The following is a 20110-nucleotide window of genomic DNA, read 5'->3' as shown; positions in this document are numbered from 1 at the left end:
GAGCCAGAACTATTTCTGTGTTTTCAAATGCGAAACCACCTGTATTGTGGGATCTAACTAAATCAAACTGAATTTCAGGCGTCTTACTAAGCGCTCCTTATGGCTGGGTCCTTAAAAGTTAGTTTCACTGTTTCCCCTCATAACCTCATACCTGCATTTCTGAGCATCAAGTGCTGTCGGTACTTCAATTCCTCTTTATCTAAAGGGAGAGGAGACCTGATTATTTACATTACCCTCCACTAAGTAATCTAGGTGTTTAATACAGGGCCGAAAATACATCAATAATATTACCCAGTTTCACGGAACAAAAGCAGTAGAAAATTTAATTCAGTTTTACAACATAATTATACAATCATGACAAGCTCCATTATCAGTCTTCATATGATTAATCCAGCATTTAATATAAAAAGCACATTCACACAAACACATACTGTATGCACACATTCTAACTACAATCTCACATTATAGCATGGACAAAACAAGATCATATTTCTTTTTGAAACAATCTGTACATGGTTTCCTCCTCCAATGAAAATTCATAATTGGGACAGAGAAACCGATATCAAATGATTCACAGCGAAAAAACAAAAAACATTTACAGTACAGTACAGTACAGTTCACAGGTTTCAACAACTGCTGTTCTGCCTATTTAGACTTCCTTCGTTTGGCTTGGGTGGGGCTCGCTCCAGTTTCTGTTTTAAAAATCACATAAAAGTGCATTAGGGAAAAGGGTATTAATATCCTGTATATACAGTTGTGTTCAAAATAATAGCAGTCCAACATCACTAGCAAGATAAAGCACTGATTTTGTTAGAATTTCAACTTTTTCTAGAAGGTTTAGTAAAGGTATAGAAAACCAACAGACCCAACAGGCTGCTGATTCTGTGAAACTGAATCATTTACTGAAAGGGGCGTGTTAAAAAAAATAGAGGTCATTGATTATGTGCAAAAAAAAAAGGTGTTAAACAGGTGGCCCTTATTCAAGGATCAAGGCAACTGATGCTGCATATGCTGGCTGTGCATTTGTCCTCGAAAAACAGAGTAAAATGGGTTGTTCAAGACCCTGTTAAGAAGAAGAGCATTCTTTGATTAAGAAATTCATAAAAGAGGGGAAAACCTATAAAGAAGTGCAGAAAATGATAGGCTGTTGTTCAGCTAAAATGATATCAAACGCTTTAAAATGGCAGCCAAAACCAGAAAGGCGAGGAAGAAAAAGAAAAACGACTATTCGAAGGGATCGGAGAATAACCAAAATGGCAAAGGCTCAGCCACTAGTTGGGTTTCCATCCAAGTCGTATCGAATTTAAAAGCGGATTTTGTGAAAATGTGCAAAAAGCAAATGCGAATTTATGACCGTTTCCATTCATTATTGTTTTGCGATTATTGGGAGAGGAGGAGTGGTGCACCGTGAGATTACGTCATAAGAGAGCGTGAATGTATCCAACAGTTGACACTCAGCTGACACTCAACATCATGGACAATTTACGTACTTTCCGGACTATAGACGCACCTGTATAAGCCGCACCAGCTAAATTTTAAAAGAAAATACATATATAGGCCGCACTTGAATATAAGCTGCAGGTTTTCATGTTGTAACATGAGATATTTACACAGAAAGACAGTAGGAACTGTGACAGTCCACTCGCTTTTCCGCTGTTTTGGTTCCGCTCCTCTCGCCCATGTGCATCTGTTTACATACGAAGCCGGTGAAAAATCAATAAATGTAGCGGTGGATAACTTACAAAACGATGTTACGGCGTGTGTTTGTGTAGTCTTAACCGCCATAAACAAAAGATTATGGGTTACGGAGCGCGTTTGGGTCGCGGGGTGCAGAGAGGAGAGCTGGGACACCGGGGCGTCGCTGGGTGAAGTCCAGCAGCTTCACCCACAAACTCTGCCTCAATTCGCATCATCTGTTTCCATCACAAAAACTTGCATTTCCTTTAATCGATACGCTGACAAATCCCCCCCCTCCAAGCGTAGAAACTTTTATGCGCATTTACTGCCTTTATTCGAATTTCTGGCGTTTCCATTCAAGTATTTATTCGCAATTTTTGAAAATGCGAATAAAAAAAGGTGGATGGAAACGCAACTAATGATCAGCTCCAGGAGGATCAAAGGAGATCTAAGATTGCCTGTGAGTACTGTAACAATCAGACGACGTCTATGTGAAGCCAAGCTACCACCAAGAAGCCCCCGCAAAGTCCCATTGTTAAAAAAAATACATGTAATGAAGCGGTTACAATTTGCCAAATAACACATTGACTGGCCTGAAAAGAAATGGCGTAATATTTTGTGGACTGATGAGAGTAAGATCGTTCTTTTTGGGTCTAAGGGCCACAGACAGTTTGTCAGACGTCCTGCAAACACTGAATTCAAGCCACAGTAGCTACACAGTGAAGACCCCCACCCCCCCCCCCCACAAGCATGGTGGTGCAAGCATCATGATATGGGGATGTTTCTCGTACTATGGTGTTGGTCCTATTTATCGCATACCGGGGATCATGGCCAAACAAGACAATGACCCCAAACACACCAGCAAGCATGTAAAAAAAAGATGTCAACACTGCTATTTTTTTGAACATTATATTTCTTGACTTTCTGTAAAATATTATCAAATTAAATTACTTTTTCCAATTTTCTTGGTTTGAAATAGAATGTGCAGTGTCCCCAATGCAGTTGTGTTCCTTAAAGCAGAAGTAAGTGATATATTTGTGTTAATGTAAGTCTTAAATAGTTGTATCTTCCGACAGCAATCACTTCTATAGAGTGTTTGGTCTGAAACACGGGTCTGTCAGTCACTCTGCTCTGCTCTGAGCCCAGGAGAAAACTTTTATCATATCCTACAAGTTTTATCCAATGAGGAGAGAGAACGGCATGCAGGGCTGTGTGTGCAGCCAAGGGACGCCTGAATGTGGTGACGTAGGGACGAGGACTGTTATGGTGCGTTCAAGGCAACTCATAACTCGTGTTTTTCCGACCTGTGAAGTCGTACCAGTTCGATCTGGTACGAGTTCACGGGTCAGAAGTTACGAGTGGCCGTTATAGTGACTTTCACAGGTAAAACAGGTCGGAGAAACACGAGTGGGTTGCCTGGAACGCTACAAAGTCGTAAGTCCTGACTTGAAGCTGTAATTTACGGTTTCAAAAGCCTGCCTGGAACGCAGCATTAGCCAAAACGACCGGATCGCTTACTTCTGCTTTAAAATACAATTTATTTGAAGAATTTTGAGGTTTACTCACCTTTTTTAAACACACTGCTATTATTATGAACATAACTTGTAGCTTTGGTGCAGTGAGGTGAGGGATGTTGTTGTGTATTTCCAGGCTGCTTATATGTGTGTGTGTGTGTGTTTACCTTTGACAGCAGCACTGGTGCCTGGCCTGGCCGATCTCTTCCTAACGCCGCTGTCTGCTACTGGCTCCTCCTCCACCTCCTTCTCTGCCCGGGAGCTGCGTCTGCTCGGTCCCTTGGGCTTCTCCACAGCAGCCCTGGGGAGGACCAGACAGAAAAACAACAGACGACAAGGAGGGGAGAGGACAACACAAGGGGTGTGTGTGTTATTTAACGTGCAGGGGTGTTGAGTTAACTCTGCTCTACTCAGAGAAAGATATAATACCACTCAGGACTGCTGTTTTTCCTCGTCTACCACAGATACTGTCCGTCTTCATCCCGACAGCATCCACTACGTCGACATGATCACTGCTTGTGTCTTTGCAGCGCAAACATGTTAAAATACATACCTTGGGACTAAGTTGATGGGCGTCTTTCTTTTCTTTGCCCATCTGTGATAGAAGTGGAAAAACAGCGGTAAACTATAAACTGTGCTGAACAAACATGGCTTCACTTCCCCAACCATATATGTATGACAATCCCCCAGGAAAAGATGTGGCTATGATGGTCAGAGAAGTAGTACAGCTGTCTTTGTGATGGGCTGTTCTTTATTTTAACTTCTGACATGCATTTGTATAGTTATATTATTATTGCATGCTAATCATACATACCAAGTGCTGAGTGCCACGTGGCTCATTGTTTTCACCCGCTTGGCCAACCAAATGAACTCCCTGAGTTTCAGTAGAGTTAGAAATGTCTAAGCATTTCTCCTTCAAGAACACGGGCTTTGAAGGCTAGGCCAACTTTTCAGAGAGCAATAGCACGGGACACCTTAACAAACCCCAGTACATTGAACATTACACAGCTAATCAACACCAAAGCAATTTGAAGAATACAAGAGGACTCTCACCCCTGCTCAGAACCTGTCGAGACCTCTTCACCTGCAAAGGACAGGACAGACCACATTTATTTTTATGCCACTTATATGAATCATGTAAAATCAAATGGAATTGACAAGCATTTCTGATAACTTCTTAAAAAACAAAACAAAATGGGGGCTTACCCGTCTTCTCGCTGGCAACAGGTTCCTGAGACTGTGGGACTTCTTGTTGAACAGGTGCTGGGGATGAATATCAAATATTTACACTGGCACATTTGAATAAGTAAAGCAAATTATTACGGAGAAATACTGAGAAAGATAATTACAAGTTCAAAATAAAAGAACTGAATTATTTTCTAAGCCTATCACCTACCAATAGTTTTCCTTTTAAAAACAAGAAGCAGACAAGATTACCTCTGCAAACTGTTCAAACCCAAGAAAGCTTGATACGTCAGGTTACACGGCACTTGATGCTGCATAATGTGTTTCTATGACATGATGTAATAATAACTAACCCTTTACTGCAGCAGTGACAGGTTATGTGTGGTCATCAGTTTGACCTGACAAAGAGTATTCATCAGAATATGAGTCTCATCCTGTTAACCTGACACATGCACATACAGTACAGGCCAAAAGTTTGGACACACCTTCTCATTCAATGTGTTTCCTTTATTCTCACTGAAGGCACCAAAACTATGAATGAACACATGTGGAATTAACAAAAAAGTGTGAAATAACTGAAAACACGTCTTTTCTTCTTTGTCTTCTCTTTCTTCTTTTCTTCTTCCTCCTCCTCCTCCTCTACCTCTGCCCCCACCAATTCTAGTTTCTTCAAAGTAGCCCCCCTTTGCTCTGATTACTGTTTTGCACTCTCTTGGCATTCTCTTGATGAGCTTCAAGAGGTGAACCTGACCTGAAAATGGTTTTCACTTCACAGGTTGACAGCCTTGTCAGGGTTCATTAGTGGAATTTCAGTGAGAATCTACAATGTAAATAGTCATGAAAATAAAGGAAATGCATCGAGTGTGTCCAAACTTTTGACCTGTACTGTATTTGCACACTCATTGCTACGTGTTTTACCTGGCGTGCTCTGAGTGGTTTCATGCGGTGCTGCAGCTGGCGGCATGGGTGGCTCCATCGCTGGGGTGTCGGACTGAACTGGTGGAACTACGCTGGGGTTTGCGACTGGAGAGGATGTGGCGGGGGGGACCTCCTGCGCTGGTCCAGGTGCAGCAACAATTGGAACAATGGACGGTACAGGACTTTGTGTAGGAGCGACCGTCGAGAGCACGGCGGTAGCTGAGGTGACGTCTGTAGTAGCAGCACCAACTACAGTGACGATAGCAGCTTGAGTAGAGACGGCCTGGGCCGGGCTCGACACTGCAGCGGGGGCAGAAACTGGAGCCTGGGTAACAATCTGAGTAGAAACAGCGACTTGAGCAGGAACTGGGACTGGAGAAGACACAGCAGGTGGAGTAATGTTGCTTGGAGCAACAGCAGTTGGATGAGGAGCTGGTGCTTCAATCTGTACGGCAGGACTAGCGGGAGGATGGAAGGCCTGTGGTGGCGCCGCCGCCGCAGTTGGGCTCTCCGTCGGCCTTTTCACGGGACTCAACTGTGGGTCGGGTGAAACGGAAACGGCCACAGCAACCGGTGTAGGTTTACTTTTCACTTGGCCAGTGGGAGATGGAGACATGGTCGTCTTACGTACGGTGTTAGCGACCCCAGGGCTAGAGCAGTGCGGTGGAGACGCTAGAGGTGGTTGAAAGGGAGATGATGCCGACGGGCTTGGATGGGGAGATGGCTGCTGGACAGGAGGACTGGCTTTCTGAGCAGGCATCGTGTCACCCGGGTTTTCTGTTTTCTGAACGACCGAGCTGCTAATCTGCTGAGGAGCTGTGAGTGCACCGAGCGGGGCTGATGAAGACACAGAAGTAGCAATCTGGACCTGTCCAACTGCACTTCTGGGGGCCAGAGCACTGGTCATGATAGCCCCCGAGGCCTGGGTGGAGACTGGGGCAGGAGAGAGTTGGATGTTTGTAGTGGACACTTGGATAGTCATTGGCTGTGATACCACTGTGGTGTTGGGAGCCACAGGTGCACCTGGGACCTGGAAAATTGGGTTGATAAATACAGGGGTAGTGGCAATGTACTGAGAAGGGCGGGGGACAGGGGTCTGCTGCCGGATGTCCTGAGGTCTAATGTTCTTGTTAGGGACAGCCACCATGGTGGAGACCATGGATGTGGGTGCCTGGGCAGTGGGGGCAGAGGTGATGGGGTTAGATGTGACAAACACAGTGATCTGATTGGGGGAAATTGTGCTAGAGGAGGCAGGGATCTGTATGACTGAGTGAACACTTGTCACAGGTTTAGCACCAGGGTTGGGCTTAAGAGCTGAAGTGGCTTGGTTTATAGCAGAGCTGGAGATAGAACTGGTGCTAACAGCTGAGGCAGAGCTGCTCTGACCAGAAGTCACCGGGTTAGGGGCGACACTCAGGGTGGTGTTGGTGTTAGTACTGAGGGTGTTGGGAGTAGTTATTGTGTTTATATTTGGAGTGGGAATGCCAGCATGACTAGGGATGGGGTTTTGAGTTAGGCTGGGGGTGGTATTGGCATTCCCAACAGTGCTAGGGTGTGAGCTGGCAACTGAAGCAGGCAGCGAGTTGGGACTGCTCGTAGGGACTGGGACAGCAGGTCTGGGTTTAGCTTCTGATTCATGTGCAGTGGCAGTAGTTGAAACAGGTGCGGAAACATCTGTATTGTGGGAATTACTGTTGAGTGGTCTATCCTGATCCGAAGCTGACTTGGGACTGTCTTTTCCCATGATATCCTTAGGAGGTAAGGGTCGGGGCATGTTTGGGAGCCCTGTGTTATCCAGTAACTGGTTGAGGGAGGTTGGAGCTGCCCTGAGAGCAAGTGATACCTCAGAGTCCTGCATAGGTGCCACATGCATTGTTTGCCTATCGATTGTACCACTCTGCTGTTCCAAGTCCGGCTTAGGCTGCTGATGCTGCAGAGGGAAACGAGGACTTGCCATTCTCGGGGCCGACAACTCCCTCAAAGGCTGTGGTTGGGGCTGAGGCTGAGACATCTGACGCTGCTCTGGTGTCATCATTCCCTGGCTTTCCCTAAGTCCCTCTGCAGGGTTACCTTGTATGCCATGGAAAGGGCTCTGAGTCTGTTGTGCCTCCATGCCCACACTCACTTGCGAAGGCATAGATACTGGACTTGGTGGTACTGAGGTAGGGCTTAGCATCATGGTTTGCCCCTGAGGGTTAACCAGCTGCTGCTGCTGCTGGTGTGGAGGGCACGTGATGGCCATTTTTGCCCCCTTCTGTCTTCCTGGACTTGGGGTGGCTGACTTGCGGCTAGAGGCTGGACTTGACCTCCGACTATTGCTGGGGCTTGCCCTCTTGCCCTGCCCTCCAGGCTGCTTGTCCTGCTTAGAACCTGCACCTCCTGCTCCAGTGCCTGTGGAGAAAGGCTGTTGATTGTTGTTAGTGTTATTTACACCTGCACTGCCATTGTTATTGTTGCCTGATAGAGTTAAGCCCGGAGGCGCCTGTCCGATGGCTTTCAGAGTTGTTGGGTTAAGACCTTGCTGATCGAATCCCCTGTTCAGGTTTGGTTGCCTGGGAGGCAGAGGAATGTTGATTTTGGGAGGAAACAGTCCTGCAATTGAAGCATTTAGCCTCTCAGGTGAGAGGTTGATTTCTGAAGGCTCAGTACTAGGTGGGCGATTAGTAGGAGTGAGGGGATGGTGGTACGGCCTTGGGCTAGCTCTGTTGGGGGTTTTCGGCCTGGAGCTCTGTGACGTTGTGGGGACGTTGGGGAAGTGAAGGCCGGCCATAGGCCCTCCTTGCTGAGGCTGAGTGGGTAACTGTTGCTGGGGACTGGCTCCAGTGTGCGGGGGCATCGGTGATGGACCGGGGCCTGGCTTCATCATGTGAGTGTTGGAGCCCTGACTGGGCATCATCTGCTGGGCCCCATTTCCTGGCTGCACCCCCATTTCTGGGCCACCAGGTCTCTCCTGCTTGGGATGGGCTCCTGCAATGGCCTCTTCAGACCCAGTGCCTTGGGGACCCTGTCCGACTTCAGGATGGGACATTCTCCGTGGGGTGCCTGCAATCTAGAAAAAGAGAACAAATACACATTGTGTTTAATCAACCAAAATTCAGATAATGAGATGTCTTACACTGCCACAGCACTTGGCCCTGACCTGTGGATTCACCATCAGGGGCATCCCTCTGGCCTTGTCGGGCGACGGTGGTATGTGTCCTTGAAGACTGATCATTACGGGCATATTGCCTTGTTGTGAGACAGGGAGCCTCTGCACCTCGGGGGGATTGCCCATGCCCCGAGGGGGGAGCTGGCCTCCTGGTGGTAAGGACATGCGATTTTTTGCCTGCTCCTGCTGCATCTTCAGCATCATCATCATCTGCTGTTGTTGCTAAATTTAAAACAAAGATTAAAGGTGAATAAACAACCAATCAAACATTCTGTTGATATTAGCAACTGTCAATACTATAAATAATAGGGCTGGGTATCGGTACTCGGAAACAACCCAGTATCAAAATCACCGACTGAACAGCTGCCTGTCATTTAAAAATGAAATTGCGGACAGTGAGACTCATCGTTACTGCTTCTGATCACAGCGGTACCATTCAATGAAGCCCTCGTTACGTAATGAGCCGCTCATCTAAACCAGGAAGTCTCCTCTCCCAGTGTAAACTACTATTACATCAATATTTTCCGGCCGCTTCTAATCAGAATCCGCACCGTGCAGAGTTTGAGCTGCACCTCAGTTTCATTAGTTTTTTATTTGACAGACTTTCACACAGAACTCTCTGGTGGAGTCTTTCCATGTTTCTGCGCCAGTGAAAAGGAAACATTTACATTTTTTCATACAAGATGATTGTCTCATAAACTATTTGATTTTTTTATTTTTTATTTTATTGAAGGACTATTCATTGCCCATCCCTAGTAAAAAAAATCTTTTGAATGGGGAGGAGTGGTGACATTCATGTAACCGATTGCTTTCTTTTCACATGATTAGTATCTAATGAAGTTGAAAAAAGTATCGAATGAAGTACTCAATTGGTATCGGTATCGTGTTAAGGGTACTGGTATCGGTACTGGTATCGAAAATTTTTAAACGATACCCAGCCCTAAAAAATAAACACAATAACTATGATTATACCTGTTGCAGGTGTGGCTGTTGAGTCTGTTGCTGCTGCTGCTGCTGCTGCTGCTGCTGCTGCTGCAGCTGATGAGGGTGCATCTGGGGTTGGCCCTGACCCGGGGTCTGTGGCCCGGTCATCCCCTGCTGCCCTTGAGCGTTCTGGAGACCCTGCATCTGCTGCATCTGTTGCATCTGCTGCTGCTGCTGCTGCATCTGTTGTTGTTGCTGCAACTGTTGCTGCTGCTGTTGCTGTATTTGCTGTTGTTGCATTTGTTGTTGCATTTGTTGCTGCTGCTGCTGCTGCATTTGCTGTTGTTGTATCTGCTGCTGCTGCTGCATGTGTTGGATTTGTTGCTGTTGTTGTTGTTGTTGTTGTTGTTGCTGTTGCTGCTGCTGCTGCTGCTGCTGTTGTTGCTGCTGCTGCTGTTGTTGCTGCTGCATAAACTGCATGGGCACCTGCTGTAATACTCTCTGGTCTCCAGGTTGACCAGGAAAGCCTAGAGGTGTAGACCAACACAGGTTCAGATATTGAAAAAGTAAGGAATAATAGGAGGTTTAAAGGGACAACGAGGAGTTTCTATTCGGTTATAAAAAAGTCTCACGTTAATGTGGATGAATCTCCGCTACCCACACTTGTTAATGGGCCCATTTTCGATAAATATATCGTTATGTCTCTATCGTTATTTTGTTATTATTAGTGGTGGCGGAAATGCTGGTCGAGCCGACCAGCGTTTCCTTAATGAGAATAACGCAGCCAAATCGCCGTTTATGGTCGGAACTACGTCGGTAACTGAACGTCTTTGAACCTCTGACTTTAATTATTGATGAATGAAAACATGAGTCTGTCTTGCGCCGGTCAAAGAATTTCACGGTGCGCGCGGAAGCTCCTAAATGTAGTGTGAAAACGCTTCGCTTTTCCAAAACTCCTCGTTGTCCCTTCAAACAAATGAGGAATTAGTGTCTGACAAATCAGAAACAATTAACAGAAATGTACAGTATTAAATCCATGTCACTTACCTGCTGGCCTGTTGGCAAAATCCGGGAGTTTTGGGCCAGAGTTGTCTAAGCCTAAATTCTGTTCACCACCCAGATTTGGCAGTTCACCATCCTCCATGCCAGCAGCTACATCAAGACCACTGGAAATAAAGAACAAATGGATGAAGCAAAGAATTAATTCAACACAAAAAAAAACTTACAATTATGTGTCATTGCAAAAGCTTAACTGTAATAAATTCAAATTATTACCCAAGTCCCTCTACTTGCTGTTGTCCCTCTCCGTCTTTGGCCTTCTTCTTTCGCGCTGGTTTCTTCTTTTTGGGCTTGGCCTGATTTCCTCCGCCCGCTCCTTGTTTCCCACCTGGTCCAAACTGGCTGGCTGAGATATCACTCTGCAGCAAATTGACCAACAGTGGGCTGGTCAGTGTAACGTCCTTGCTGACAGGAAAGCCACCTGGCTGTCCGCAGGCAGCTCCCATTGCCATCTGGCCTGGGAACTGCGAGTTAAAGTTCATGCCATGACCTGCAAAATGGCCGTTTCCCATCTGCATGTGTTGCGGCCCCCCCATCATCCCTTGCTGCTGCGCCTGCATATCCGGGACCATTTGTTGGACCCCCAAGTCCCCGGTCCCACTATTGGGATCTCCCAGGGGATGTGGGTGCTGCTGAATTGCCTGTTGTTGTTGTTGTTGTTGCTGTTGTTGTTGCTGTTGTTGCTGCTGCTGCTGCAACATCGCTTGTTGCTGTTGTTTCTGTTGCTGCTGTAGCTGCTGCTGCTGTAACTGCTGTTGGATAAGAGGGTGACCAGCAGGAAGTCTCATCTGTTGCCCATGCATGGCCATAGCCTGATTAGGATTGCCAGCAATGGGAACCTGTTGGGGCTGTTGTTGGTTCATTTGCTGCTGATGCTGTTGTTGTTGTTGTTGTTGCTGCTGCTGCTGCTGAAGCTGCTGCTGTTGAAGCTGATGCTGCTGCTGCTGCTGCTGTTGTTGTAACTGCTGCTGTTGGAGCTGAGCCATCTGCTGCTGCTGCTGTGGAGTCATCTGCTGTGGGCCAACTTGGCCCTGGAACTGAGCCATGTTACCTGGGACATTAGGAGAGGGGCCACGCATCATCTGGCCGGGCATTACCCCAGCTGGAATCTTGCCCCCAAACGCCTGCTTGTTGCCTTGCATCTGATTGGCAACCATTTGCTCCATCATAGAGTTTTGTTGCTGTTGCTGTTGTTGTTGTTGTTGTTGTTGCTGCTGCTGCTGTAGGAGCATGGCCTGGTGCCCTTGACCTCCAACCATCTGACCCTGCCCATGCATCACCCCCTGGCCTTGCTGAGGCATCATCTGCTTGGGTGGGGTCATTCCTCCTCTCTGCCCTTGACTGAGGGGCCGTGAAAGGACGGTCTGACCTCCACCCTGGCTTTGAACCATCTGGCTGGGGGAGGAGGACACAGGCTGGGCCTGATGCTGGAGGCCCATCATCTGGGTCTGGAGGCCAGGCTGCTGCTGGACCATACTAGGCCCAGTGGTTGTACCAGGGGGCGGACCTGCCATGCTACTTTGTACAGCCATAACATTGGGTTGGGCATGTGGTGGACCCTGCATTGAGTTTGGTGTGGAAGCTGATGGCTGGGGTCCTGATAAAATAAAGAGGCAAAACATTCAAAAAAATTACTGAAAGCAGGTATTAAGAAATGATGTTTGTTAAATTCATGTGAAGTAGGGATGTCACGATTATACATTTTCTTGGTACGATTATTGTCAGAGAAATAATCACGGTACTACGATTATCACGATTATTATGCATTAGGCTAATTAATTTCACAACACTATGAATGTGTAAAATCAAATATTGTCAAAATATAATTACATTACTCACTGTTTACACAAAATATTTCAAGTATCTATTAATGTATGACCAATTCTTAATCCCCAGGGGAAACATTTGAAATATTCAGGTCATTAATTGTCATCTATACCAAATGTTTGCGTTTATTTTAATCGTTTTTTGTTTTGTTTTGCTTTATGTTTTTATTATAAATGACACGCTAACATTTAAATTCCTACCAATTAAATGTTACGTTAGATAAATGGACCAGTATCTGTGCATTTACCTTTACTTTTGCGCACGTCTGCCAATAAGGTTCCAACATCAATTTTTTGTGAAAGTAACGGTATTTAGGACTCTTTACAATTAAATAATTGTGGCGTTTAATACCACAATTAATTGTGAAAACAAGTAATCGTGACATCCCTAATGTGAAGTGATGGCATGTTAAATGAGCTGACTGACATCTAGGTAGTTTATGAACAAGCAATAAAGAGGTAAACTCTGTGGCCACTGACTCAGTGAAATATATTTTTTAAAGGTCACTGCAACAGCAACAAAAAAAATTCTTTAACATACCATTCTACAATATTGATGTGTTTTTGTGTCACTGACAGTGTTTACATATACTAACGTTATACCATGTGTGGCAGAAATGGCACAATTTACCCAACAGCATGTGTAATATGCAAAATATAAGAATAAATAAATATATATAACAACTGAATATAACATTTCCGTTATGTGTGATCCCTCTAAAAGACATATCCCTATATATTTGCAGTGTTATAGACATTTTACCTGTGTGAGACATCGCTTGGCTGCTCTGTAGCTGCTGAGGAGCTCCTCCACCAGGCGTTCCTGGAGCGCTGGCACTCACCTGACCCTGGACAAAGTTTGGAGTTGGAAAGCCCATGGGACGCTTCTGCATGCCTGAAATCAGTATTGATTGATTGTGTTATTTTAAACATCAGTGTGCAGAATTTATGATTACAAACAGTAATTGATGGCCAAAGTGCACACTTTAATGTGCATTACAGTCTAACTAGAATTAGTTAAAGGACAATTCCAGGCAAATTCAACTCGGGGGTGTATGTTCCTATCATTTTAGGTCTAAAAGAAGGAATCTGAAGATTTTCAGTTTAATCGCTCCTGTTTTGCGGTAGTTGCGTCTGTCCCCGCGTCGCCACGGCAGCAATGAATGGGAGTGGATGTAAGTTCCACTGTTTAAGCTGTTTCCAGCCCTCAAAGCCGCAATTTTTTTCCACAGACAGCGTCAGATGGCGACTCAAACATGCACCGAGAAGTTTATTTACTTCAAGCAAGCCGACATGTTTGTAAAACTAGATCTAATTCAAAGTCTCCCGGAGTCTCGCGCGAGACCCAGTTGCAGTGCTGGTGTGTTCAGGTGCAGTAGGAGCTACCGCTTGTGTCATAAACACAGGAATATCAACACTTGACTTGCTTCAAGTGTAAATTTTTTTCCACAGACAGCGTCAGGTGGCGACTCAAACATGCGCCGAGAAGTTTTTTTACTTGAAGTAAGTAAAGAGTTGATATTCCTGTGTTTATGACACAAACGGTAGCTCCTACTGCGCCTGAACACACCGCGCACGGCAACTGGGTCTCGCGCGAGACTCCGGGAGACTTTGAATTAGATCTAGTTTTACAAACATGTCGGCTTGCTTGAAGTAAATAAACTTCTCGGTGCATGTTTGAGAAGCCATCTGACGCTGTCTGTGGAAAAAAATTGCGGCTTTGAGGGATGTAAACAGCCTAAACAGCGGAACTTACATCCACTCCCATTCATTGCTGCCGCGGCGATGCGGGGACAGACGCAACTACCGCAAAACAGGAGCAATTAAACTGAAAATCTTCAGATTCCTTCTTTTAGACCTAAAATGATAGGAACATACACCCCCGAGTTGAATTCGCCTGGAATTGTCCTTTAACAGAGGCACTTACCTGGGTGAACCTGGGCCCCAGGCTGTCCATGCTGGGGCATTCCCATGAATCCTTGTTGCATGTTACCCTGTTGGCCGAGAGCTGCCCTGCCCGGTGACCCGACAGCCTGGGGGAAACCTTGTGGGGTTGTGGGTCTCTGAGCCATCATGGGGGGGGTCCCGGGTGAACCCTGCTGAAACGGAGAGGAGGAGGAACCAGGGGACTTGGCAGTGAGGTTGCCCTGCGGTCCAGAAGGTTGTGGAAGCGGTGGAGGAGGTCTGGGTGGTCCTGCGACACCAACGGGACCACCCTGCGGGCCTTTAGGCTGGGGGGCGGCAAACTGACCCATGCCCGGCTGCTGCTGTTGTGGCTGCAGCTGTGCTTGTCCCATGGCGTTAAACACCTGCCCGGCCTGTTGGCTTCCAAACGGGTAGGGAGGTGGAGGGTGGCTGGGCGTCTGTACTGTAGCGAGGGAGGGTGGGCGCTGAACCATTTGGGCTTGGGGTGGGGGCTTCCTCCAGGCAGGGCCTCCCTGAGCCGCTTGTGGCTGGAGAGAGGCCATCTGGTTCCAGCCAGGGGCCATCTGACCTGCTGGGTTGAACGGAGGTCTGGGGCCGAGCTGGGAGAGCTGCGCTTGCTGCTGGGCCTGTTGCTGCTGGTGATGCTGCTGCTGCAGCTGCTGCAGAGCTGCAGGGTTGAGCTGCCTCCCAGCCTGCAGCGCCTGCATGTGATGGGCAGCCTGAGGAGGCATCGGACCTGCCCCGTGGGGAACGGCCTGTTGATGCTGAAGCTGCTGTTGCTGCTGAACCGACATACCTGGCATCATTGAGTCCATCACATCTGTGAATGAGGAAGATGCTGTTTTCAGGTAGGCAACATTGTACCATTACGGTTCATCATCTACTGTATTAAAAACAGCAGTCTCTGTAGACTTTCACCTTCACTGGCCTCATCCTCATCCACATTCTCATTCTCATCTTCCTCATCATCATCATAATAGCCTGATGTTTACTTTACTGCATCCAAAATCTAATTTATTAAGGATAAAAAACTAAATTATGAGGAATTATATGTTTTTGAACATTATATTTACACCTAAACACACACTACCATAGTCTCATAATGCAGTATTGATTCCATAATGGTCCACTGTCGCCTCAAGGCAACATTGCAATTTTCTATAATGGTACGTTGTTGCTTTGGGGCAACAGGTGCATTTTAACAAGTTTCCATTATTTAATAAGTAAATAAATTACATGGAACTATTAAAAATTAAACTTTACTAATCTATTAGTGTAAATATATTTTTTTCCAGATGAAAAAGGGCCAGGAAGTTACTGTATGTTTTCAGACCGTTTTAGTGGAGCAAAATGGCAAACCTGTTTCCTTTGAAAAAGTCTGCAAAAAAGGGTTTCAATGGCTTCTTGAAAGTCATGTGATAAATGAAAGCATTGTTATTGGTTCTCTAAGGTCTCCTCTCTTTTTTTAAGTATTACAGCATTAAATGGGATGAATTGTGGAGATGTGACAGGCCAAAAAGTGGTATGTTGCTGCCTGAGGGCAACATGGTACCATAGAGGGTTAAAATTACAACATACATGTATCATTCCATGCATGAGAAATAAAGCACCAAACCTGACTGTGAAGGTGGTCTTTGAACACGAGGGTGCATCTGTCCACTGCTGCCTGGTACCATCGCCTGACCCGCCATGCCAGGCCCGGGGGGAACCATCTGTGGGTTAGCCATCCTTACCCCTCCTTATGGAAACATCAGAATATAGTATGTATAGTATAAATATTAGATATTTACAGGCAAACAGCTAATATATTTGTCAAGCGGATTGACCACTCATCATGTTTATTGTACAAGTTCACATCACCTTGACAATGAAAAACTGATTGATCCGTCAGCACTTGTCTGAACAGGGCGACAATAACCATGGTTAAACAAATCAATGAACAATACCTGGACCAGGCTGACCTGGAAAATTGACATCCATTCTCATCTGGCCAGGCGCTCCAATTGGTCCATTCACTCTAACTTCTTGTCCCCTATTTGGTCCCACAGCCACATTGATGGCCCCCTCCCCTAAATATCAACAGAAGGAACGTCAATATTTAACATTTACTACGTCAGGTCCTGACTGCGTCCTTTCTTTTAAAATGCCACGGATGGAAAAAAAACAAACAAACATTATTTATTTCATTCTTTTCTCTTTTCATAATGACAATGAGTTTGAAGAGTGTTGGTGTTGTTACCTTCAATCTGCACGGAGAGAATCCCCAGGTCTCTGAGCTGCTGCTGGTTGTTCTGGGCCAACAGTCTGAGTCGCTCAGCAGCGTCCCGAGGAATGTTAAAGGTAACCCGCACGCTGTTCCACGGCTCCACATGCTGCAGCCGTAGCCTCTCAGAGCCTTGAAGACGGGAAATTAATGGATGCAAGTTGTGTTTACAGAGAGAAGTCGAGACACTATTGACTGACTGAAGAAGTATAAGGACAGGAGGGCAGGCAGGCATACAGAACTACTGATTGATTGTGTAACAGCAAACAGAAGTGTTTGTGTAACGCAGTGATTCTAGGGATGTCACGATTACTTGTTTTCACAATTAATCGCGGTATTAAACGCCACAATTAATTAATCATAAAGATTCTTAAATACCGTCACTTTCCAAAAAAGATTATTTTGTAAACACAGAGGCAGATGTGCACAAAAGTTAAGGTAAATGTAAGAAATACTGGTCAATTTACCGTTTAACGTAACATGGTAGAAATTTAAATGTTAGCGTCTCATTTGTGATAAAAAAACAAACAATTAAAATAAACTTAAACATTTGGTATAGATGACAATTAATGATTTGAATATTTAAAACACTTCCCCTGGAGGATTAATAATTGGTTACATATGAATATTAGATACTTAAATTATTTAGTGTAAAAATTTGTAATTACATTTGACTGTATTTGATTTTACACATTCATATGTTGTGAAATTAATTAATGCGTAATAATCGCGATAATCGTAATACCGTGATTATTTCTCTGACAATAATCGTACAAAGAAAATCTATAATCGTGACATCCCTAAGTGATTCCCAACCTTTTTTGGCTCGAGACCCCATTTTGACATCACAAATTTCTGGCGACCCCGATCACGTGCAGTGCAGTCATGTGATCGCGGCCGTCAATCATGCGTCAGCTCAGATATTATTTTTATATGCTGCATTTGATCTGAACTCGATTCAATGTCGAGAAAGTGAAAGTATAGAATACAGTTGTTTAAGATTGTGTGTGGTGTTTTTTTTAATCATAAATTTAAAAAGAACAATAATTAGTTCAAATAATATTTCTATCAGTAATTTTTTTAATCAATTACTAGACATTTCAGGCGACCCCAAGGTTGAAAAACACTGGTGTAATGGCTAATCAGTTGTCATTCATATTGGAGATTTCCTATTTGTTTGCACTTTACTTCAACATGAATAAGAGTTTAAAAAGCGACTGACCCATATCGAGCATGTTCGGTATCCCACTGAGGACGGTCTCGAGCTTTTGTGAGAAGTCCTCATCTTCCATATTTCCTTGAAAGGCGACGAAAACTGTAAAATCTTCTCCCGCCGCGCCATTTTCTTCCATGTCATCATCTTGCTCGTTGACTCTCTCCTCTTCTTCTTGTGTTCCTACGCTTCCATGACAACTGTCGGCATCTTCACCTGCATCGTCCCCAACACCAGAGTCCCTGTCCGAATCATTATCTGCTTCCAGGCACTCGGTCCTCTGGGACAGCTCAGGCGGAGTGCGGCGATGTGCCATCCTCCCCTCTTATTAGGAGTGGCGTTTAAACCGTTTTAAGCTGAAATGTCACATATCAGAGACAAGGATCACACATGTAGCTCATAAAACCATTAGAGGAAACAACTATTATATGAAAACATATAGTTACTGCATCAATTTCTACTTAGGGATGTCACGATTACTTGTTTTCACAATAATTCACAACAACCTTATTGGCAGATGTGCGCAAAAATAAAGGTAAAAGCACACATACTGGTCCATTTATCTAACATAACATTTAACTGGTAGGAATTTAAATGTTAGCGTGTCATTTATAATAAAAACATAAAGCAAAACAAAACAAAAAACGATTAAAATAAACGCAAACATTTGGTATAGATGACAATTTATGACCTGAATATTTCAAATGTTTCCCCTGGGGATTAAGAATTGGTCATACATTAATAGATACTTGAAATATTTTGTGTAAACAGTGAGTAATGTAATTATATTTTGACTATATTTGATTTTACACATTCATAGTGTTGTGAAATTAATTAGTGCATAATAATCGTGATAATCGTAGTGCTGTGATTATTTCTCTGACAATAATCGTACCAAGAAAATGTATAATCGTGACATCCCTAATTTCTACATCTGCAGTGGTGTAGTCTACCGTATGTGATATGCAGGCACAGCACAGTATACCCACCTAAAATGCATTAATATTTCAGTATACCCACTACAACAAAACTGTCTTACTAGTCTTTGTCAGGGCAGGGGTGTCAAACGTGCGGCCTGCAGGCCAAAACCGGCCCACAGGATGAATTTGTCAAATGTGAAAGTCACATAGAAGACAGAAGACGCATAATGTTGTTGAAATTGCACATATCTTTCTCAAGAAATTTCAAGTTGCTCATATTGTGTTTTGTAAAACGATGGCTTCTTTAATGTAAACATCGTAATAATGTACTTCTTTGCACTAAAACAAAGGGAAAGGTTTATAGCTCTCTCTCTTTTAGGTTATTATGCTGTTATTTTACTGGTCCGGCCCATCAAATTCAGATATCAAATTGCACTGTAATGTAGCCCCTGAACTAAAATGAGTTTGACACCCCAGGTCTGTCTGATACAGGTATGACCAGACCAGTGCACCCACCCACCTAAAAAGCAGTATACCCACTGCAACAACTTACACTACACCACTGGCTTAAAGTCTTCAGTTACAAGCTGATCACTGCATCACTTTCAAGCACATGGTCTTAAAATCTTTCTCTCTTTTGGGTTCACAGGATGACGTTTTTTAAAGCTAAATGTTAACAACAGCACACCTGTACGTACTGTATATGACATCACTGTGACAGCCGTGGCTAAACTTAACTTACTGCTCACAGACACAGTGTCAAATGAAAACAAAGGGGGCTGTATTTTGGTCGAGACGTCTAAACTGATGTGCAGTTTGAACTAATTGAGTATATGCAATGTATATGCATCACAGTATAATCTGTCGGCAACTTGGTTGGTTAACAACATCGGCCCAGCAGTAAGTTAGCAACGGGCCTTATAGCACAAAACGTAAGCTAACGTCCAACATACGTAACGTTACAGCAAACCCCCAAATGTCCCGTCCCCTGTGTCACTGTGTATGAACGTCACAACTAACAATTTAAATCAGTAGTTACATCTCTAGCACACATTGCACTGTTAAAAAAAAGAGGATAAAACTAACGCCAAGGCGGTTCCTGCTTCTCCGCAAGCTTCGGTTAGCAACCGTTAGCTGCGTTAGCTGGGTAAGTTAGCACTGCGTTAGCTTGGTTGCTTAGCACTGCAGGTAATTCATCGTGACCGCACTGGACCACGACTCGTTAGCTTCCCTGTCCGTTAGCTCTGACATGTTAAATACCATCGGCAGTTAATCACGCACGAGAAAAGCAAAAGCCTTACCACATATATTCATCTGAAAATTAGTTCAACCGGTCGACATCTGCTAGCCAGATTAGCTAACAAAAACATGAATCACAAGCAAGACAAGTCACAAACGACGTCGACGGACGTGAAAAACACTGCTTCCGGTTGGGTTTTTCAAATTAAGAGTCAAATTGAGGAAGGCGTTACAGCCTTTTACAGTCTATGCCTGGTTACAGCACAGGTCTTTTTGACTAAAATTGAATATAAAGCCA

The 20110-nt window shown here is 44.7% G+C and overlaps 1 protein-coding gene across 4 annotated transcripts; it reads right to left on the bottom strand.

Moving 5' to 3' along the window:
• Window positions 1–295: 295 nt before the first annotated feature.
• On the bottom strand, window positions 296–19976 carry ncoa6 (nuclear receptor coactivator 6). 4 transcript variants are annotated; one of them, XM_085782202.1, is made up of 17 exons: window positions 19875–19976; window positions 17663–18009; window positions 16417–16572; window positions 16124–16246; window positions 15793–15915; window positions 14179–14997; window positions 13015–13146; window positions 10642–12022; window positions 10414–10532; window positions 9415–9893; window positions 8434–8664; window positions 5295–8343; window positions 4398–4454; window positions 4245–4275; window positions 3745–3786; window positions 3359–3492; window positions 296–692 (listed from the first exon to the last, which is right to left on the bottom strand). In XM_085782202.1, the coding sequence occupies exons 2-17, from the start codon at window positions 17967–17969 to the stop codon at window positions 646–648; spliced, it is 7230 nt and encodes a 2409-aa protein (XP_085638328.1). In that variant the 5' UTR covers window positions 17970–18009; window positions 19875–19976; the 3' UTR covers window positions 296–645. The 4 variants fall into 4 exon arrangements, with proteins under 4 accessions (XP_085638328.1, XP_085638329.1, XP_085638330.1 ...); XM_085782203.1 differs by having other exon boundaries at window positions 16139–16246; XM_085782204.1 differs by lacking the exon at window positions 3745–3786.
• Window positions 19977–20110: the final 134 nt, after the last annotated feature.

Source organism: Trachurus japonicus, chromosome 7 (assembly GCF_045865225.1).
Source record: "Trachurus japonicus isolate A0001 chromosome 7, Traja_1.0".
NCBI lineage: Eukaryota > Metazoa > Chordata > Actinopteri > Carangiformes > Carangidae > Trachurus > Trachurus japonicus.
Note: the sequence above shows the minus strand (reverse complement) of the source record. Positions and strands in the feature narration are given on the sequence as shown.